Source organism: Neofelis nebulosa, chromosome 2, assembly GCF_028018385.1.
Source record: "Neofelis nebulosa isolate mNeoNeb1 chromosome 2, mNeoNeb1.pri, whole genome shotgun sequence".
Lineage (NCBI taxonomy): Eukaryota > Metazoa > Chordata > Mammalia > Carnivora > Felidae > Neofelis > Neofelis nebulosa.
In genome coordinates this window covers 90,263,604-90,286,071 of record NC_080783.1, presented here as the reverse complement: position 1 = coordinate 90,286,071, position 22,468 = coordinate 90,263,604, and the positions used below count along the sequence as shown (strand labels likewise).

General features: G+C 34.0%; 1 protein-coding gene across 4 annotated transcripts in view; it reads right to left on the bottom strand.

The window, feature by feature from the left end:
• Nucleotides 1–22,468, bottom strand: part of LRP1B (LDL receptor related protein 1B) — a 1,890,044-nt gene that overhangs the window by 343,693 nt on the left and 1,523,883 nt on the right. For all 4 annotated transcript variants that reach the window (XM_058715412.1, XM_058715410.1, XM_058715409.1 and 1 more), the window contains exons 42-43: nucleotides 14,297–14,486; nucleotides 10,900–11,104 (exon numbers count right to left, since the gene is read on the bottom strand). In XM_058715412.1, the coding sequence (XP_058571395.1) occupies nucleotides 10,900–11,104; nucleotides 14,297–14,486 (395 nt within the window). The remainder of the gene's footprint in view (nucleotides 1–10,899; nucleotides 11,105–14,296; nucleotides 14,487–22,468) is intronic.

The following is a 22,468-nucleotide window of genomic DNA, read 5'->3' as shown; positions in this document are numbered from 1 at the left end:
TAACTGCATGGAGACTTGAATTATATCTCGTGTATGCAAAAGTATTGTACAAAGTAAATTAACTTAACCAAAGTGGTAATGTCTATCTTGAAAATGACAATTTTAACTACGAATTTCACCAAGTATTTGAAGTATTTTTCAGAGGAAAAAAAAACAAGAAAGAAAGAAAAACTGATTGGTTCAGGTTTATTTCAGAAGCCTAAATTGAGACCTAAAAACAGAATTCATGAATAAATTTTGCCTTAAAAAGGAAAAAAAAATGCTTAAAACTAAAATAAGTTGTCTCATCAAGTACCTTCAGTGAAATCAAAAATGAAAATGTTCAAAGGTGTGCTTAGAGAATCATCTGGCAGAAATGGTGAGGTGGGGAGTGTTCATTATTAGGTATAAAAACAAATAACAGTTAAAATCAACACAAATAATGTTTTCTAATTTTGTGAAAATTAGAAGTCACTGTGAATTTAAATATGTAGAAAAGATGAGCCATGTCCTTAAATCTAGTTAAATGGATAAAATATATGTTCATTCAAAGATGGCTAACAATACCAAAATAAATATGTGACATTTCAATTATAATTCTTAATATTGAGGTCAAATCTTATATTCAAAACAGAATTGCAATTATTAATTTACCTCCAACCTTTTCTTATTCTGAAGACCTTAAATTCATACACAGAGGATTATTTAAAAAAAGAAAAAAAAACTAGTTTTCTTTTTCTATAAAAGAGGACTTTAGGAACAGTGTCATGAGTTAAGTGCTAGTATCTACATTTGCCTTGGAACAGCCTTGAAAACATACAAACAAATAAATCAAACAAACAAACAAACAACAATCCACCCACAAGCCAGTATGCACAGAGATCAGTCTTCTTCCACTTACTACATTAAAATAAAACATTGTTCAGCTTATCTTCAAGTAAGAAATCTGTGACATAGGTAGCCTGGAAAAATCATTATCTTGAAAAATAATCACTCTGTCTTTAAGGAGGGATTATGGGGGAGAAATATTAGTTGGGACTTTTATGGCTTTCAGAAGGAAGTAGGGGAAGGGACACTTTTATAAATAGCTATTAAGTATTTTTTTTCATTGGCCTGAAATTTTGAGGTTCCTTATTATAATAATTTTAATGAAACTAAGATACATGCAATAATGGAAAATTTGGAATCATCTAAGTCCTGTTTCCACTGCATTTGCACTGAAACAGAGACAGAGATGGCCAAGACAGCACACCCGCTCCCTCTAAAGTGGTTCCTACACCACTGCATTTACTGAGTGGCCTCAGCTGAATGATGACACCCCAATGCAACTCCTATGCTGCTGCACCCAGCGGGCAGCATTGCCTAGGACCAGCACACCCTCAAAGCAGCTCCCCCTCACGGCATCCTGCAGGTGGCCTCAGCCTGGACTGGTGCTACCCCCAAAATGGCTCCTACTCCAGGGTGTGAGAGACAACCCCACCCACAAGTGTGCCCACAGCAGTCTCAACTCAGCCACGAGAGAATGGCACACAGGGGTTACCACTGGAGCTCCTGATTCCAGTGACCAGAGGGGAATGTTCTTCTGGGCTCCATAGGATACCTTCCACATAAAGCCACTACTTTCAACACTAGGAGATATAGTTGATCTACTCAATATATAGAAATAAACACAGAGAGTCAGGCAAAATGAGGAGACAGAGGAATATATTCTAATTAAAGAAAAAGAGGAAACCTCAGAGGAAAAAACAAAACAAACCCAAACAGAAACTGAACTGAATTGAGAAAAGCAATCTATCTAATAAAGAGTTCAAAGTAATGGTCATAAAGACACTCACAGAACTCAGAAGAAAGGATGAAAATGATGAGAACTTTAAGAAAGAGAGAGAGTATACTTTTAGAAATCAGAACTGAAGAATATAATACAAACATTTAAGAAATAATAGCTAAAACTTCCCTAATCTAGGGAAGGAAACAGACTTCTAGGTTCAGGAATCAGAGAGCTCCAAACCAAATGAACCCAAAGAAGTCTACACCAAGACATGTTATAATTAAAATGTCAAAATTTAAAAATGGAGAATCTTAAAAGCAATATGACAAAAGTAACTAGTTACATACAAGGCAACCCTAAGACAATCAGTGAATTTTTCAGCAAAAAATGTGTAGGCTGGAAGGGAGTAGCCCAATATATTCAAAGTGCTGGAAAAAACAAAACAAAAACAAAAACAAAAAACCTTACAACCAAAAATACTCTACCTGGCAAGATTTTAATTCAGAATTGAAGGAGAGATAAAGAGTTTCTCAGACAAAGTTAAGGTAGCTCATCACAACTAAATCAGCCTTACAAAAAATGTGAAAGGGACCTCTTATTTTTTAATGTTTATTGATTTATTTTGAGAGAGAGTGGGGCAGAGAGAGAATCCCAAGCAAGTTCCATGCTGTCAGCACAAAGCCAAACCGAGGGCTCGATCTCATGAACCATGAGATCATGACCTAAGACGAAATCAAGAGTTGGATGCTTAACTGACTGAGCCACTCAGGCTGCTGACAGAGGGACTTCTTTAAAAAGAAGAAGAGGCCATAACTAGACATAAGAAAATTATAAAAGAAAAAAACTCTTACTAAAGTAAATATATAATAAAGGTAGTAGATCAACCACTTATAAAGCTAGTATGAAGGGTAAATGACAAAAGGAATAAAATCAACTATAGGTACAGCAATTAGTTAAAGAATACACAGCGGCACCTGGGTGGTTCAGTTGGTTGAGCATCTGACTTTGGCTCAGGTCATGAGATCTCACAGTTCACGAGTTCGAGCCCCACATTGGGCTCGCTGCTGTCAATGCAGAGCCTGCTTCAGATCCTCTGTCTATTTCTCTCTCTGCTCCTCTTTCTTTCTCAAAAATAAACATTAAAAAAATACTCAAAATTTAAAGATGTAAAGTATGACCTCAAAACTATAAAACATGGTTAGATAGTACTAACTTAGTGTTTTAGAACGTGTTTTGTATTTTTTAAATTTTATTTAAAAATCTTTAAGTTTATTTATTTGAGAGTGAGACAGAGAGAGCAGGCAAAGGAGGGGCAGAGAGAAATGGAGAGAGAATCCCAAGCAAGCTCCATGCTGTCAGTGTGGAGCCTGATATGGGGCTTGAACCCACAAACCTCAGGATCATGACCTGAGCCAAAACCAAATGTCAAATACTTAACAGACTGAGTCACCCAGCTGCCCCTTTTTATTTTAGAGAAAGAGAGCATGAGTGAGTCGGGGAGAGGGGCAGAGAGAGAGAGAAATGATCTTTTTTTTTTTTGGTCTTTTTTGAAAGGTTATTTATTTATTTTGAGAGACAGAAAAAGAGAGAGAGAGGTCATAAACATAGGAGGGGCAGAAAGAAAAGGAGAGAGAGAATCCCAAGCAGGCTCTGTGCTGTCAGTGAAGAGCCCTACATGGGGCTGGAACTCATCATAAACCGTGAGATTATGACCTAAGCTGAAATCAAGAGTCAGATGCTTAATCGACTGAGCCATCCAGGCATCCCAAGAGAGAGAGAATCTTAAGCAGGCTCCACACCCATCACAGAGCCTGATGTGGGGCTCAATCCCACAATCTAGCGATCTTGACCTGAGCCAAAATCAAGAGTCAGACACCCAACTGACTGAGCCACCCAGGCACCCTTAGAATATGTTTGATCTTAAGGGACACTCAACTTAAAGTAGACTTATTATATGTAATATATAGTTCCGTATATTACATATATATTATATATTACACATATGTAATATATACACATATAATATATATGAAATATATATGTATATAACATATATGTAATATATATATAATAGTGTAATATATATGAACACCAATGTAACCACAAATGAAAAACTATATAATTATACAAAAAATAAAGAGTAAGTAATCTAAACATGACACTAAAGAATATCAATCATAAGGGAAGAAAGCAAGAGAAGAAGAAAAGGACACGAACTACAAAAAACAGTTAGAAAACAATTAACAAAATGGCAATTACGTACCTATCAATAATTACTATAATTACTACAAATGTAAATGTACTAAATGTGTCAATCAAAAGACATAGAATGGGTGGCATTGGTGGTACAATGTTGAGCATACTACCTTCCAAAAGACATAGGTGAATAGATTAAAAAAGAAAAGTTCCATGTCTATGTTGTCTACAAGACAGTCACTTCAGACCTACAGACATACAGGATGAAAGTAAAGGGATGGAAAGAGATATCTCCATGCAAATGGAAGCAAAAAGAAATGTGGGTAACAATACTTATAGCAGACAAAAACAGACTTTAAAACAAACTATAACAAGAAACAAAGAGGACATGACATAATGATAAAGGGATCAATCCCCCAAGAGAATATACCGATTGTAAATATCTATTCACCTAACACTGGAGTACCTAAAAATTTAAAGTAAATATTAACAGACATAAAGGGAGAAATTGACAGTAATACAGTCATAGTAGGAGATTTTAACACCCCAGATACATCAATGAATAGATTATCCAGACAGAAAATAAATAAGGAAACATTGGCCTTCAACTACATTAGAACAGATGGACTTCATAGATATATACAGAACATTCCATCCCCAAACTGCCAAATATATTGCTTTCAAGTGCACATGAAACATTCTCCAGGATAGGTCACATGTTAGGCTACAAAACCAGTCTCAATAAGTTTAAGAAGTATTTTTCCTTACCACAATGGTAGGAAACTAGAAATCAGTTACAAGAGAAAAAGTAAAATTTCACAAAAATGTACAGATTGAACAATGCTACTAAGCAATGAGTCAATGAAGAAATTAAAGAGGAAATAAAAAAATACATGGGGACAAGTGAAATTGGACACAAAATATTCTAAAATCTATGGGACTCAGCAAAAAAAAAATTTCTAAGAGGGAAGTTTAGAAGCGATGCAGTCCTACCTTGAGAAACAAGAAAACTTCAAATAAACACCTAACCATATATATATATATATATATATATATATATATATATATATATGAACCAGAAAAGAACAAACAAAGCCCAAAATTAGTAAAAGGAAGATAATAATAAACATCAGAGCAGAAATAAATGACATAAAGACAAAAAAAAATAGAAAAGATCAATACAACTAAAATAAAGTTCTTTAAAAGGCTAAACATAATTGAGGCATCTGGGTGACTCAGCAGGTTAAGCAACTGACTTTGGCTCAGGTCATGATCTCACTGCTCAGGAGTTGGAGCTCTGCCTCAGGCTCTGTGTTGACAGCTCAGCGCCTGGAGCCTGCTTCGGATTCTGTGTCTCCCTCTCTCTCTGCCCCTCCCCTGCTCACGCTGCCTCTCTCTCTCTCTCTCTCTCTCAAAAAGAAATAAGCATTAAAAAAAATAAGGAAGAAAAAGACTAAACAAAATTAATAATCTTTAGCCAAATTCATCAAGAAAAAAAAGAGGAGCTAAATACATACAATTTGAAATCAAAGAGTCCAAGTTACAACTAACAACACAGAAATACAAAGGATTTTAAGAGACTACTAAGAATAATTGTATGCCAACAAATTGGACAACCTAGAAGAAAAAGGATAAATTCCTAGAAATGTACAATCTTCTAAGACTGAATCAGAAAAAAAAAATAGAAAAAATGTGAACAGAAGGATTACTAGCAAACTGAATGAGTAATCAAAAACCTCCCAAAAAACATTTTACTAAACATATGAAGAACAGTTAATACCTATTCTTCTCAAACTATTTCAAAAAGTTAAAGAGGAAGGGATGCTTCCAAATTTATTCTACGAGGGCAGCATTATTCTGATACCAAAACCAGACAAAGGCACTGCAAAAACGAGAAAATTACAGCCCGATATCCTTCATAAACATACATGTCAAAATTCTCAACAAAATATTGAATTCAAATAAAAAGGGCAAGAGGACATGAATAGACAGACATGTTTTCAAAGAATATACAGATGCATGCCAAAACATACATGAAAAGATGCTCAACATCACTAATCATCAGGGAAATACAAATCAAAACCAGAATAAAATATTAGCTCATTCCTGCCAGAATGGCTAGTATCAAAAGCAAACAAACAAACAAGAAATATTAAGTGTTAGCAAGGATGTGGAGAAATGGAAATGGTCATGTGCTGATGGTGATGCAGCCAGTATGGAAATGAATATGGAGGTTCCTCAGAAAATTGAAAATAAAAATCCATATAATTCAGCAATTCCACTTCTGTGTATTTATCCAAAGAAAACAAAAACACTAATTTGAAAAGATATAGGCACCCATATGTTCATTGCAGTATTATTTACAATTGTCAAGATGTGTAAGCAGCATAAGTGTCCATTGATAGATCAGTGCATAAAGAATACGTGATATATATAAATATAAACATAAAAATAAATATAAATAATATAAATATGTGGTGGCAGTGAGAATATTTAAAATCTCTTTCAGCAGCTTCATACATAACAATACAGTATTGTTAAATACAGCCAGCTAGAAAGTATCCTGGTTTAGACAGGAGTGCAAAATGGAGAGGTGAAATCTTTACTGGTATATAACTCAGCCATAAAAAAGAACAATCTTGTGCCTGTTGTGAAAGCATAGATGGACCTAGAGGGTATTATGCTACATGAAATAAGCCAGAGAAAGTCAAATACTGTATGCTCCCATTTACATGTGGAACCTAAAGAACAAATCATCAAACAAAACAAAAATAGACTCACAGAATAGACAACATATTTAAAAGAGTTAGAGTTAATAAATAGTCTCTAGATTAAATTTTGAAAACAACATTAGAGGATTTTATTTTTTTTTATTTTTTTTATTTTATTTTTTTTTAACGTTTTTATTTATTTTTTGAGACAGAGAGAGACACAGCATGAACGGGGGAGGGGCAGAGAGAAAGGGAAACACAGAATCGGAAGCAGGCTCCAGGCTCTGAGCCATCAGCCCAGAGCCAGACGCGGGGCTCGAACTTGCGGACCGCAAGATCGTGACCTGAGCTGAAGGCGGACGCTTAACCGACTGAGCCACCCAGGCGCCCCAACATTAGAGGATTTTAAAAATCTATTGTTCATTGTATTACCAAAACATTACATTTATCTTAAATTAAGTAGAAATCAATGAAAATAAAGATAAGGAAATCTAGATGGCTATAACAATGTAATAAATTTTGAAATATTTTCTCAGTTTTTGGATCTGATAGTTTTTTTTTGATGATGATGATAAAGCTACTTTATGGAAGAAGTAGAGGAAAAGTATATGTAATTCTTTGTTATTTGAGACAAAATTGGTTGGTGTCCTATGCAGGAATAAACCATAACCGTTAAACTAATGCTCTCTTGCCAACACTTAACATCTCTACAGGAAAGAAACCTTTTTTCCCCAATTTTATTGAAATATAATTAACATATAATATTGTGTAAGTTTAAAGAACAAGATGATTATCTGATATTGTATATGTTACAAAATGATCACCACAATGAGTTTAGTTAATGCATCCATCACCTCATATAGTTAGAATTTGTGTATGTGTGTGATGGTGGTGAGAATATTTAAAATCTCTTTCAGCAACTTCAAATATACAATACAATATTCTTAACTATAGCCAGCCAGAAAGTATACTGGTTTATACAGGGATACAAAGTGGAGAGTTGAAACTTTAACTAGGCATATATATATATTTTTAATGTCAAAAGAAATCCTTTAAGTTATATTAGAGATCTGATGACTGAACCCCTTAGAGTAACTATAATTACCATACATAAGAATATACTGTGGGGATAAAAGCAAAGAGGTATACAAAAAAATAAATTGAAGTGGATAAAGCATTACTATAAGGCACTATGGAAGCATTTTCTGTATCAGGACATAGGAGAAAATAATACCACATCCAGACAATTATTTTCCTGTTTTCCTATTTTTTTGAAATGCATTACTGAATAAGTTCATTTAGAGTTTCTTTGGTGTATTTTAAGGGATATACTTTTTGTATTTTATCCTCATAATAACCCTGAAAGTTAGGTAGAGTTAGTTTCGCATATTGGAAAACTAAAATTTATGAAGATTAATGATTTGCTTGAGGTCATGTGGCCCTTATTGTTATTTTTTTTTACTGATGATAGCAAATTTTCATCTAATAGCTACTATTTTATTTTGTTAAAAAATGTATTTAATTTATTTAAATTAAGAAGAAAAGAAATACAATTTACCCATTTCTCCCATCTCCAACCACCTCTTGTAACCACCAATCTGTTCTCTGTATCTTTGAGCATGTTTTTTAAATACATTTTTTATTGTGGATATTAATTTTGTTAATAACTAATATATGTGTACAAGGGAAGAAGGAACATAGTTGCAGAAAATGGGGTAGAAAAACCCAGAGGATATCTTCCAAACCAAGGCATGAGGCAAAGGCCCTAGGGATAAAAAACATTATCTTGATACAGAGCAGCTGAACATGATGAGCACTGAAAGAAATCTGTGGAAGTAAAGAATATTCTAAGGTGAAAAACTTCAGGCAGGACAGCAGGCAACATAAGCATGGCCACTCATAAGTATGGCCATTAAAGCTGTGCTAACACAAATAACATAGCAATGTTGTCCCTCTCCACAACTCAACTACCCTCACAAACAAAATCAGTAGGCTGCTGCTGCTGCTTCCTCTCCTTTTTTTTTTGTTTTTGTTTGTTTGTTTGTTTGTTTGTTTTGTAGACTGCTTCTTAAAGTCACTGAACAATACACAATATCCTCTGGTGTGAATATGTAAAAACATGACTTCTATGAGGTTGTTTTGTTAGTTTGTTTTTTATGATTCCACATGTAAGAGAGGTCATAAAATATTTGTCTTTTTCTGACTTATTTCACTTAGCAGAAGGCCATCAAGTTCCATCCACACTATTGCAAGTGGCAAATATCACTCTTTTTGATGGCTGAATAATATTCCATTGTACAAATATACCATATTTCTTTATTCATTCGCCTACGGATGGACGCTTGGGTTGCTACCACATCTTGCCTTTTGTAAATAATGCTGCAATCAACATAGGGGTCCATATACCTTTTCAAATTTGTATTTTTGTTTTGTTGTTTTAAATACTCAGGATTGCTCGATTATGTGGTATTTCTATTTTTAATTTTTTGAGGAACCTCCATACCATTTTCCATAGTGGCTGCACCAATTTACATTTTCAATATCGGTACATAGTGTTCCTCTTTCTCTACATCCTCTCCAACACTTATTTCTTGTCCTTTTGTCACGAGCCATTCTAACAGGTAAGAGGTAATATCTCATTGTGGTTTTGATTTGCATTTTCCTGATGATTAATAATGTTGAGCATCTTTTCATATGTTTGTTGACCATCTGTATATCTTTTTGGGAAAAATGTTTATTCCATTCTTCTGCCCATTTTTCTTAATCAGATTGTTTGTATTTTTGCTATTGAGTTGTGTGAGTTTCTCTTATTTTGGATATTATCCCACATGGATTTTAATGGGAAAAGATAGATCAAGAATTTGATTACAGCTATTGCCTTTACACAAATTGAACTCATCAGGTCTTAGCTCATTATTCTCACGTTCCTTAAGCACTCAACTGTCCTACATCAGTACTACACAAAGTACTCACTCCACAATTAGATGAGGTACCTGTACTAGAATGTAAATCAACATATTTCTTCTTTATTCAAGAAACTCTCTATCTCTCTCTGTTTCTGCCTCTCTCTATCTCACACACACGTAGACATAAACATATCTATAGCTACATATAACAATATATATACATATATGTGTATATATAATTAGTTGCACAGGGAAATTTTTCTGTATCTATAATATATTAATATATAATGCATATTTATACACATCTATAATATATAGGCATATATGTATATATCTTTATAGGTATACCTTCAATTAAATTAAACCGTATGCTTAATGATAGAGATTAGGCATTAACAAACTATGGCATGCTAGCTGATTGCTTGTTTGTGTAAATCAAGTTTTACTGAAATACTGTCACACCCATTCATTTACATATTCCCTACATCTGCTTTTAGTACTTTGAGGCATTATAGTTGTGTAGAGACAATATGGCACACAAAGCTTAAAATATTTACTATGTGGCCCTTTAGGAAATGCAATGGAGGAGTAAAGAGCCTCAGGATCATTTTGTCCTTCAGGCATGCACCAGGCTGGGGCTGAACAGGTAAAGGTTTCTCCAGCCCTATTACCACCAAGATCTCAACTTCCTGAGCCCTGAGCATTCCCAGTTTCCAAAGACTACTTCCAAAGACTACTAGGGGAAGTGGGGAACACTAGACTCTGACTATTCTATGGGCCCTAAATACCTGCTGTAAAGGCTCTACAGGGGCAACATAAAGACTGTTCCATTAACATTATTTGGAACTCAGAGGAAAGAGAGAACATGCATGACTATGAAAGGATTCCCATTCTTCTCTCTTCAAAACTTTTTGGGTTGCTTTATGGACCCAAGCACAGAAAGAGGATTATTTTCTTCTTTTCCAATGTTCTTTTATCCTAGGGCAGCAAACCAATTTCATTTCACATTAAAAAACAAAACAAAAAAACTAATAATAAAGCTTAAGCAATCACTCTAACAATTCCATTTCAATTAATAATTAGGAAAAACTCAGTTATTGTTTCTTTAGAATAAAGTTTGTAAGAGTTAGACTGTCTCTATGGTAGCAAATGCACTTGAACAAATTTTTCAAAATTATATCCACAGTCTTCTTTTTCATTTTATATTCAGTTGGATTGGTTCAAACAATTCCATATTTTGAAATCCCTTGATTGGCATATTTCAGACAAGCATAAAGCATATTTCTTTCAAATGTATAATTGCTTAAATCTGTAATCAAGAAATTCTCAGTTAACTTACGTATCTCTGGGATCCATCGTATTCACACCTTTCAATTTTTCCTAGGCTGCCATCTGAGAAATACAGCTTCTCTGCACGGTGGTCAATGGTGAGACCATTTGGAGTGAGTATGTCGGTACTGACCACCACTTGAGCATTTTTTCCCGTTAGGGTGGATCTCATGATACTTGGATGCTGTTCATTCCAGTTGGTCCAAAACATTAAGCTAATTAAAATAAAAATTGTGATAATATATTAAAACTTTCATTAACAATAGAGACATTAGGAACATGGTGATGTCAAGCTACTTAAAAAGAAGCAAAGAGATTTGTCTCAATTCTATGACCCTTAACAAAGTCTAAATAAAAGTGGAAATATATATTTATATATGCATATATATTTTTCTCAGTTTCTTAATAAAACCTGGAAACTATTTCTGAGAAATAATTATCTTGTACATTCTCTCAAATAACAATTAAATTGAGTCAGTTTGATGTACACTAAGAATTTATTTAAATCACACACAAAACAGTTATCTTAAATTTTCTATGAATTGCAAATGTATTCTAAATTATTAATATCATGTTTCAGCAGATTGAGTAAATTGTTTTAGATATCATTCTTAACCTAACTATATTTCTTTTCTTTAATTGGTAAATATCAATATCTCTTTTCCTTCCTGGTTTGCTTTTAAATTTTGCATTCTCCTTTGTATATGCTTTAGAGAAATACAATTAATAAACTCCTATATTTCTTTAGTTTTTTTTTCTCTTGTCTCTTTGTCAATGTAATTTTTCTATAAATAACAGTATTGCTTTTGGAATTTCAGGTTATTCTCAACTCCCTAAAAATATTATCTATTACTTACAGATTTTACAGAATGATTTACATCAATGTCTGTCAATCTATTCTTTGAGGAAGCCTTTACAAGTCACTGTGAAGAGTAGAGAGTCTATAGAGTTCCAGTTTCTAATCCCTATTTTTACTGAAATAGTTTTTCTTTCTATTCTTTTACCTATAAGACTGTCCCTAAGAGTTTATTTGAAGACTGATTATTGCTGTTTAGAATGATAAAAAGGAAGGAAGGAAGGAAGGAAGGAAGGAAGGAAGGAAGGAAGGAAAGAAGGAAGGAAAAAAGGAAAGAAGGAAGGAAAGAAGGGGAAAGGAAGAACTGAAGAAAGGAGAAAGAGGGAGAGGTTGACAGGCAGCCCTCTTTAAATATCTGAAAAAAATATGCTTAATATATACTGACAAAGAAAAACTATTTAATATTTACAGTAAGATCATATATACTATTCCTATGTGTAATCATTTAAACGTCATGCAGAATTACAGCCAACAAAATTTTCAATAGGTGGTTTTTGAATATTATGCAAATATTTACTACTGAACAATATTCCAATTCACAACAAAATCTTTCTACCTGCTAATTTAAAGTATAACCCCTACCAATTAAGAAAAGCTGGGTCAACTATGCTCTTTGTTAAAATATTTCATAGCCTTTTCTTCTATCCTGTGGAGCATAAAAGTGTTCTAAGTGAGCAAGTATCAAAACTTTGTCATATGAATGAGTAAATTTGCAAAAAACAAATGACATTCCACTTTCTTAAATTATGCAGTTTTATCCACACACTGACTTTTAAAAGAATAAAAATAAAACATTACTTAAATAAAGCATTTATAATGTATGCATAAAGTATTAAATACATAAACAGTTTACCTGCAGTATTTTCTTAAATTATTGGCTTTAGAATTACAGAATTTCTGAGGTATTAGTGTTTCTTTAATTCAACTTTTATTTCAAAAATAAAACAGAGGCCAGAGAGCTTGAGTGATTAAGATTGTAGGAACTGAATCAAGTTTTGGACTCAAATAGTTTTTTTTTTACCCAGAATTTAAGATTTTGTTTTAAAATTTCTGTTAACTGACATTTTCTACAGTGATTTGAAAATGTCACTGATAGGCATAATGAGAAAATATTTTTATACTTGAAACTTTAGTTCTATGTAATTCTACAATTAAAACATGTTGGTGTGTTTAATTATAATTTACAGTTCACTATATGCAAGATGAAAGTGTAATTTTAGCTTATGTAATAGATACTATATGAAACTGATCACTTATAATATTATCAGTGATCTCTCTTATGTTTATTTCAAAAACGTCTAAGAAATCCCTTTGATTAGCTGTAGAACAGTTAAAATTGTGCTGAGATTCTCCTGGTGAACCGTCAGGATCCATGCAGTCAATTCAAAACCAAACTGTATAGTGACAGGTCAATGCTGTAGCAGAGCTAGCTTTGCCCAGGCACCAGAAGGGCTGTACCCATCTGAACTGTCACTGGAGCTGTCTGAGGAATCAACTTGCAACCTTCAGAGTCTTCATTTCTGAGATGAAAGTTTCAAGTAAATTGTATAATCTCATCTTCTAGCTCTGTAAGTGTCTGGATTTAGTGATTCACACACTGAGTAGTTTATGCACTTCTTTCAAGTGGTCAGGGTCAGTGTTTATCAGTAATTGTTTTATTTATTCTTAATTTTTTTACCACATCTAAAAAGAGCTCTTCTGTTTCTATTTAGTGACAGCCAAATTAGTCTGATCTTTATTTGTTTAATTTAAGAACAAAAGGACTTTCTAGTTGTTAACAAATGCTCTTAACATTGTAAGAAAGTAGAAATACATGGGTATCTTTTTTCTACATAACCCAAGCTTTGTTCTTCTTTGTTGTATAATTGCTTCCTTATGGCATCCCCCTGAAACATGAATTTCTTCTAATTTGCTTAGTTTTTATTCACTTTATATTATAGCCTGAGCATTTTCTCTTGTCATGAATTCTTCATAAGTATTACTATAAATGCCTACACAGTATAATATCAAACACATGTGAACAATTTAGTCTTTTATCAAGTATCTACTGTTGAAAATATAGCTGCACACAAAGATTTGTTGTTGTTGTTTGTTTTCTCTGCATTTCGATTGGAGAGATCCCTAATTATTGAAATTACTTAATTAAATTACACAAAAACCTTTTAGGTTTTAATACATGTGAATATTTTTTTTCACATTTACCATTTCAATCAGCTATGCATGGATGTATTCTTCATATATACTTTTCCCTCACAATATTGTCTCTATTTTTCCTTTCATCATTTAAATTTGCTTTTGCTCGAATTCTGATTGAGTTGATACCTAGCACTTCACAAGTCCAGATTCTAATTGTTCACATTTACGATGCTACGATGCTCATATTACACACACACACACACACACACACACACACACAAAAAAAGCTTTATGAAGAGGGGAAAAGAACACTTCAAAGAAAACCTGTGTTTTTAAAGTTAATTCTTTTAAAAATTAACATCACTTCGATGATCTTTGACTTATAATGAAGAAATAACAATTCACTGTTTCTTACTTTTGGCATTCATCCAGGGCTAGCACATGTGGGTGGTCATCTTCTGACATGGCAATGACTGCTTCCCTGTCAAATGCTCCCGGCCGAGTCTGGTCCACTGTGTGTCTGGTGATGGATGAGGTAGTGGAGCTGGTCCAGTACAGTGTATCCCAGGCTCTGTGATAAGCAAGTCCTTCGACAGAACCTACATCTGATGGGGGAAAGAAAAGAATAAATTTATGCTTTTACCTACAAGACATGGTTTTTGGATAGAAGAGGCATTTAAAATATACAGTAAAACCTTGCATTATGAGTAACTTGTTCTGCTAGTGCTCCACAAAACAGGCAAACATTTCTAACACATTCGAACTTGATAAACAAGTGATGCCTTGCAATACCAGTAGCACCTGACGCTGAAGGTCAGGTGATCCCAAGGGAGACAATGGTTTGTGAAATTTGCTTTGATATGTGAGTACTTTGGATTACAAGCATGTTTCTGGAACAAGTTATGCTTGCAGACCAAGGTTTTACTATATTTGTATATCTATATGCAATTTCAGCAATAATTTCTTCACACATTTTCCAGAATAAAAATAGAATAATTTTGATGCCTACGAATGATAGCTGACTACACACAGAAAACTGAGCTATGAAGTGGTATATTTGTCACAAGAGCAGTTTTTGTAAAATCATGTCATTAAAGACCGAATGTTTTCACCCTCTCCCTTAAAAAACTCAATTATGCAATTGATTTTTATTTAAGAAAACGGTGTCTCTTTTTTTCATAACTTTCAATACGTATACAGTGTGCAACAATTTAGACATGCTTTTGAAAATCGTGTTAGAGATACCTGCAAGGCACAACCATAATGAATTTTATCTTAAAACTATATCTGAAGACATAAAGTAAAAGTAAACATATAAAAAACTACAACAATATCAAAAAGACAAGCCCAACATCACGCTTCCAACTATCAAACGGTAGAGACTTTTTTAGGAAGTTAAAGTAGTAAGTTCTTAGACTCAGTTCAACTAATGTGATATAAAAACAAAAGAAAATGAATTAAATTACCAGCTAAGGTGTGCTTTAAATGTTGTCAGAAAAGTTAAATGGTAGTATGTAGATTTCAATACATAAAAGTGACAATGTGAAAAACAAGAGTAATTATTTCTTAAAACTGTGTTCCAAATTACTGGGATAACACAAGATAGCTGTTTTATTTTTCAGAGGTGCTTTGAGTACCTTTTTTAGTATAACCAAATTATTACAGTTTTCCCTTCATGTTGTCTGTTTTCCTCAGTTATTATTCTTAGCTTGCTTAATTTCAGGAAGAATATATATATAGCTTTGGCAGTCATGCTAAGAAATTAAAATTATAACAGGCAGAGCTTTTCTTCTGTTTTTCTCTCAAAGAATCTCAGAAAGGAATGATTCACTTCTAAAAATAGGTAGATAAAAAAGGGTTTTTTACAGGTTTAAGATGTGTTGTTGGATGGTTAATAGGACTTATTAGGAGTGCAAAACCATATTAAGGTCTTTTGAACTAGATTTCTTTAAGGTGATTAAGTTTTGTTATTCGTTGTTTTTCTTGCACACAAGAGAGAAAAAATCCACCAACAATAATACTACAGCTACCATTTACTGGGCATTGCCTTTCTGCGAGGAATTGTGCTGTTTTGCATACATCACTTTATCTGTAAAGTTCCTCTGTGAAGTTTGTTTTATTCTTCGTCTTGTCCTAAGAAGGAAACTAAAACCTATGGTCACAGGACTGATGGAGTTAAAGATATTTTACACGGTTTCATCTACTCTCAAAAGTCTGCATTCTTTCACAATACCATTTAGAGATGAGTCCACAGCCCCTATCACCTATTCTCAATCCACACAAAGCTGGATCCAAACAATCAACTCATTAGTTTCAACTGGTCTGATTCCAGGTGAATTGTATAACCAGTCATTTACTATGAGTGGCCTCCTCTCATACATTCAATAGAACAATTTATAAGAGATGGATGTGGGTGATTTATATGGAAACCTAGGCCAGAGATGATGGAGAAAAATTCTTATACATAATCACAATAAAATCTTTATAGAAATCATATGGTGTTTCTACTTGAGGTGAGTATGTGGGAGGTTGGTAATGGTCAAAGGTGTTTCAGTTATTAATTAAAAAATCATCCACTCCACTGTATTTTTTTCAATTTTTTTTAAGTTTTATTTATTTATTTATTTTGAGAGACAGTGAGAGCATCCAAGAGAGGTAGGGACAGAGAGAGTGGGGAGAGAGAGAGAATCCCAAGCAGGCCTGCACCATCAGCATAGAGTCCAATGTGGGCTCGAACTCATGAATCGTGAGATCATGACTCAAGCCTAAGAGTTGGATGGTCAACTGACTGAGCCACCCAGGTGCCCTGTTTTTGTATTTTTTACACTTTCAAATCATGTCAGAAATGAAGCTAACTCTACTAGTAGTGTGAGCAGAATTTCGCTCCTGCACCATTCACAGAGTGAGAAAGAGCATAACTCTAAAAAAGTCCATGCAAATCAGAACCATTCATCTACCCTCATTCTGTATTGTCCTTTGTCTACTGCCTTTGACAAATCTTCACGGCCACTTTTTCCCTGCTATATCAAAAAAAAAAAAAAAAAAAGCCTGGTATCACCACTGAGATGAAGCGGATGCTTCTTTTCCATTGCTGACATAGTTCCAGGTTTACTGGAGTACATAATACACCATATTGTCAAGGTACAATCTCTTTCATCTTATTTTTGTAATAGATGACAACCTGTCAGTACCCTTAATCATAATCTGCTGCTACATTTTAAAGTATTTCAGAATGTATTTTTTCTCAAAACGGTATCTAACTCTCTATAAAAATTGTACTTGTCATGAACTAATAGTCAAATAAAGACATACATAAAATTAAAATTCATGAATAATATTCCATTGAGATAACAAGGCATTCGTGTCATTTTTATGATGCTTTCACACGATGTGGGGTTGTGTGTGTTTGTCTGTGTGTGTGTGTCTGTGTGTGAATTTGAACACTAAGGTTCCTGAATCAGTTGAACAGGTAGAATAAGAACTTTGAGTTATTGGTCCTGGCAGATAATATGTAGTTTGAAAATTAAAGTAAAATGCCTATTCTATTCTAAAATATTAAACAAAGTTAAACATCCTTTAGAACTCAAGGATGTAGAATAGGCATAATTAAAAAAAAAGAGTAAGTATAACAGTGTTATTTTTTGCAGTTCCATACTCTTTCCTCAGCAAAATAATTATACTGAAAGTGTGAGGCATAACCAAGTAAAAATACTACCATTCCCGTGCACTTAAAAAAAAAAAAAAAGTAAAAGAGTTTCTCTTCCCTCCCATCGTCCTTTGAGCTGGGAATTAAGTTTGGGTAGGCATGAATGAGGTCCTTATACATTTTTGTAGAAGTAAGGAGAGAAGGTCAGTTCATTCAAGATACAAGGCAGGCAAAATAACTCAGAACCATGGCTATAGTTAATTTCCTGGATTCTAATTTCCCCAGAAATGGGCAAGGAAATTGATCCTACTAGCCTGGCACAGTAACACTCACAGCTACTCTGACAGCTACCCAGAGGACTTCATGGAGAACATACCTTCATCTCCTCACCACTAAAGAAGGGACAACTCTGTCTTATCTTTTCAATGTTTGGGATAAGAGCTTACAAAATGGGAAAGGCAATGAAGGATGTTTTTGGGAGGGAGCTACATGAACAAAATATTGTCATTCATCTGGAACAAAATTAAATTATGTAGCCAAATTAACAGAAAATAATATTTATCTTAAGGATATGCTACAACTGCAAAGCATCATAATGGCCTCTACTGTTGAAAGCGTACTATTCTCTTACTTACTGGCTTATTTACTAAAGCCATTAAGTATCAGAAAGGTTGCTGTTTGTAATTATATCAGTAGTATAAAGCATCCTAATTTTGTCTGCAGGATCTAAAGACAGAGAATCAGTCTCAATTTTCAACCCAGGTACTAATAAAGGTACACAGATGGCTGATAAAACATAAAACATGTTCAATATTAGCAGCCATCAGGGAAATGAAATCAAAATCATACTTCACATCCATTATGATGACTGTAATTTTAAAAGATAATAAGTTTTAGCAAAAGTAGAGAAACTGGAGCCCTCATGCACTGCTAGTGGGGATGTAAAATCGTGCAGTTGCTTTGGAAAACAGTCTGGCAGTTTTTCAAAATGTTAAATATATAATTACCATTTGACAAAATAAGTTCACTGGTAGGTTCATGCCCAAAGGAAAATAAAACGTACATCCACATGTACACAGATAAATGTTCATTGCAGTTTTATTCGTAATACCCAAAACCAGAAATAGCCCAAATGTCAATCAACTGATGAAGAGATTAAGTAAATTGTGGTACATCTATACAATGGAATATTTTTCAGCAATAATAAAAAATGAAGTACTAAAGTAAGCTAAAACATGGATGAACCATGAAAATAGTATAATAAGTCAAAGAAGCAAGTCACATTAGACCACTTATTCTATAATTTCCTTTGTGTGAAAATTTTAAAGACATAAAGTAGATTAGAGGTTGTCTGTGTTTAGGGAGCATAAAGGGAGAGAATGGTTGTCTGGGGTTAGGGAGAATAAAAAGGAACTGCTAATTGGTATGAGCTTTTTTTGATGGTTCCACAATTCTGAAAATAGTGTAGAAACTTTCAATAGATGAATTGGTATATGAGTGATCAAAGGGCATCTGGAGCTGTCTTGAAGGAAATGAATAAAATAATATGAGAATAGGCATCAATAAATTGGGTAAATTTAAGTTCTAATTTGATAAATATTTATATTTCTATTACGAGTCTAGCCACAGGGTTGCTAGACATTGTATACAATGTCAGTGGACAAAAATGGATATAGTTTCATTGTTAGCCAGTGAGGATACTGTAGGAAATTAAAATATCTGCTAATTTCTCTTGACTCTACCTTACTAAAATGCTTTTACAAATGACTAACTATGTGGGTTATTTTCCCTTTTCTAACTATACAAGTCAGGAACTGATTGTAATAGATTTTAATGTAGATCGCTCACTGTAAATTAGACTACCACCTTCTGGCTTGAAGACATTTCTGTTTTTCCACATTAATAAATAAAACAAAATGATTATCTAAGATATCTTTTAGACACAGGCTTTCATTTTTATTTTCTCAGATTATAAAATCCATTCATTAACAAATCACATACTAAGACTCATATGTACCAATGGAGGGTATAGGTCAGGGTATGATCTGAACTATCTGATATTCTTTCAAATTTAGGATAGCCCACTACAGGCTGTCAAATAATTTAGAGTGTCAACCCTGATCACACCTAAACTATAGCATGCTGTATGCTTTGCCATGCATCTTTATGTTCTTATATTGTTTAACTTTTAAAAAGCTCAACAGTTTTTTACTAGTTTAATTTACTGAAAACTAAAAATGAAAAAAGAAAGAAAGAAAAAAAAGGGGTGCCTGGGTGGCTTAGTCGGTTAAGTGTCCGACTTCAGCTCAGGTCATGATCTCACAGTTCCTGGGTTCGAGCCCTGCGTCAGGCTGTTCTGACAACTCAGAGGTTGGAGACTGTTTTGGATTCTGGTCTCCCCCTCTCTCTCTAACCCTCCCCTGCTCGAGATCTCTCTCTTTCTCTCAGAAGTTAAAAAAAAAATCTAAATCTATACGACATTCTACAAATTTAAACAAGGGACAATTCCACTGCGAAAAAATATTTTTTGTGACTAAATACCTGGAAAACAAAGAATCTGTTGAAAAACACAAGAGGTCAGTAATATGGCAAGTGATAAATAAATAAGTCAAAATTAATAGTCTATTAAACACAAAAATAACTACTAGATATAGAATGGAGAGAAGATGCCAATCCAAATAGCCATTAATGATGTGAGTTCCAGGGAATGGACAGATCTATACAATTGCTCCATGCTAGACCACCTGAATTTGACTCTGTTTGTGCCCAAAACATTGCAATAAACTTATCTTTCAAGAATGTGGATTATATAACCTCAAGCCCTCATCCCTCTTACTAGAAGATACAACCCATTCAAAGGGTATGAATGGGGAATTGCTTTTTGTTACTCTTTTGTCCTCATTATCCTACTTACTAAAACACTTTTTTTTTCCCAAAAGCAAACTTGTTTGCTAGCCTGCAATCTATCTTTAACAAAGACACATGCTTACTATTATCCCCAAAGTGGTTTTAATTCCCTGGAACCAGAGTACCAAAAATATTTCAAGTTAGAAAACAGTATTTGCTTTACATTGCATAACAAAACAGGACTATTTACTTGGGTTTGCCAGAAAAAAGGAACAATTTGCCTTAAGGGAGTACTGAAGCAGATTGAAACAGCTTGAAGCTTGTAGGTGAGGATGTATTTTTTTTTTCCTTAATCTTACTCATTGTGTGTGTGTGTGCATGTGTTTTCAGGTTTAAAGATCCTAATTTCCTCCTAAACTTAGGACTCAACTGAAAATTTTATAAAATCAGACCTGTCTCAGTAAATGCCTTCATCTTATTTCACCACTAATGGAAGCAAAGAGATGGAAGCCTGAAAACTATGAGCATATGGTTAATTATCGTCATTCCTTCAGAAGTAACTGGAGACAAGCACTGACTCAAGTAAGATTAAACTAACATTAGAATGCCTAGAGCTTCCAGGAAAAACATAAACTTCAAGGTTTCTAAACACTCAGGTATATCATACTTCACACCCTCCAGGGAAAGGCTGGGAGACCTATGGACAGCCTTTCTTTGAGAAATATAACAAGAAAGTCACTTGGAACCCATACTCTCTTCCTTTGTGAGAACGAAGTAAATCCTCAGGCCAAAGTCACTAAGGAAACATTCTTGGGAAACATGTCTCTGCCCATTTCCAGATGTCTGGATAAGACCCAACATATCCCTCAATTATTTCATACAATACAAAATGATCTCAACAGCAATTCATTTATGAACAGACAATAATTTCTCAATATCATATAAAAAAGGAAAGGCTTTATCCAAACTAAGCCCCAATTTCTCAAGATCCACCATTAGATATGCATTCCCTTGATGTAAGGCCATCTACACCTGTTCACTGCTTATGTACTTTTGGCAAATAATATTCCTCAGAGAATAACGTACTAATTTATGAATGATATGTTATGATATGTACTTTATTATATCCTATTATTTTTAATGGGCCATAAAATGTGGGCATTTTTTTATGCAGAAGAAAAGATGAGAAACAACTTCAAAAACACAGTCTTGAGAAAGGCATAGAAATAAGGGATTTGGAGGCTCGTGGGTGGCTCAATTGGTTGAGTATCTGACTCTTGATTTTGCCTTAGGTCATGATCTCAGGGTTCCTAGGTTCGAACCCACGCAGCCTCTGTGCTGACAGTGTGACAGTGCTGAACATGCTTGGGAGTCTCTCTCTCTCCCTCTCTCTCTGCTCCTCCCCCACATTTCTTTCTCCCTCTTTCTCACAAAATAAATAAATAAACATTAAAAAAAAAAAAAAAAAAAAGAGGTGAAGGCTTTGGGTATCTAGAAATAGTACAAGTATACATGGGTCCTTAACAGAAATGTAACATGTAACATTAGGTCCAGCTTAGGAGCTATTCTTTGGTGATTAATACTTTCAAGAAAAAGTATTTGCTGTACCTTTGTCAACTGTACACATTTAGTTAAATAATATGTGATAAATACAATCATCTGGACAGAACACATACATGTACTTCTGATAATCTTCGAGCCTTCTAAATTGAATTCAGTCAAGAGCAGTTATAATGTTGACTTCTACACTGGAAGCATAACATTTTATTCAGCCATTACTGTATGTATTTCTTCTCTTTATCCTTCTCCATCCTCCTTCCCTCTCCTCTTCTTTCTCCTATTTCTTTTCCTCCACTTCCTCCTCCTCTTTCTCTTCCTCTTCTTCCTCTTATTTTTTTCTTCTTTTATCTTTGTCTTTCCTTCTTCAGCTATCTGATCTAACATTACTGATTGACATTCTTTTTCTACATCACTTTGCTTCTGATTCAGTCTCTCACTTACTCCTTCAGTATTCTCCTATGTTCTACAACCATTATCTCCTGCCTGATTATGCCTTCAGCCTATTTTTGTCTGTTTGTTTTTTAATAACCCCAT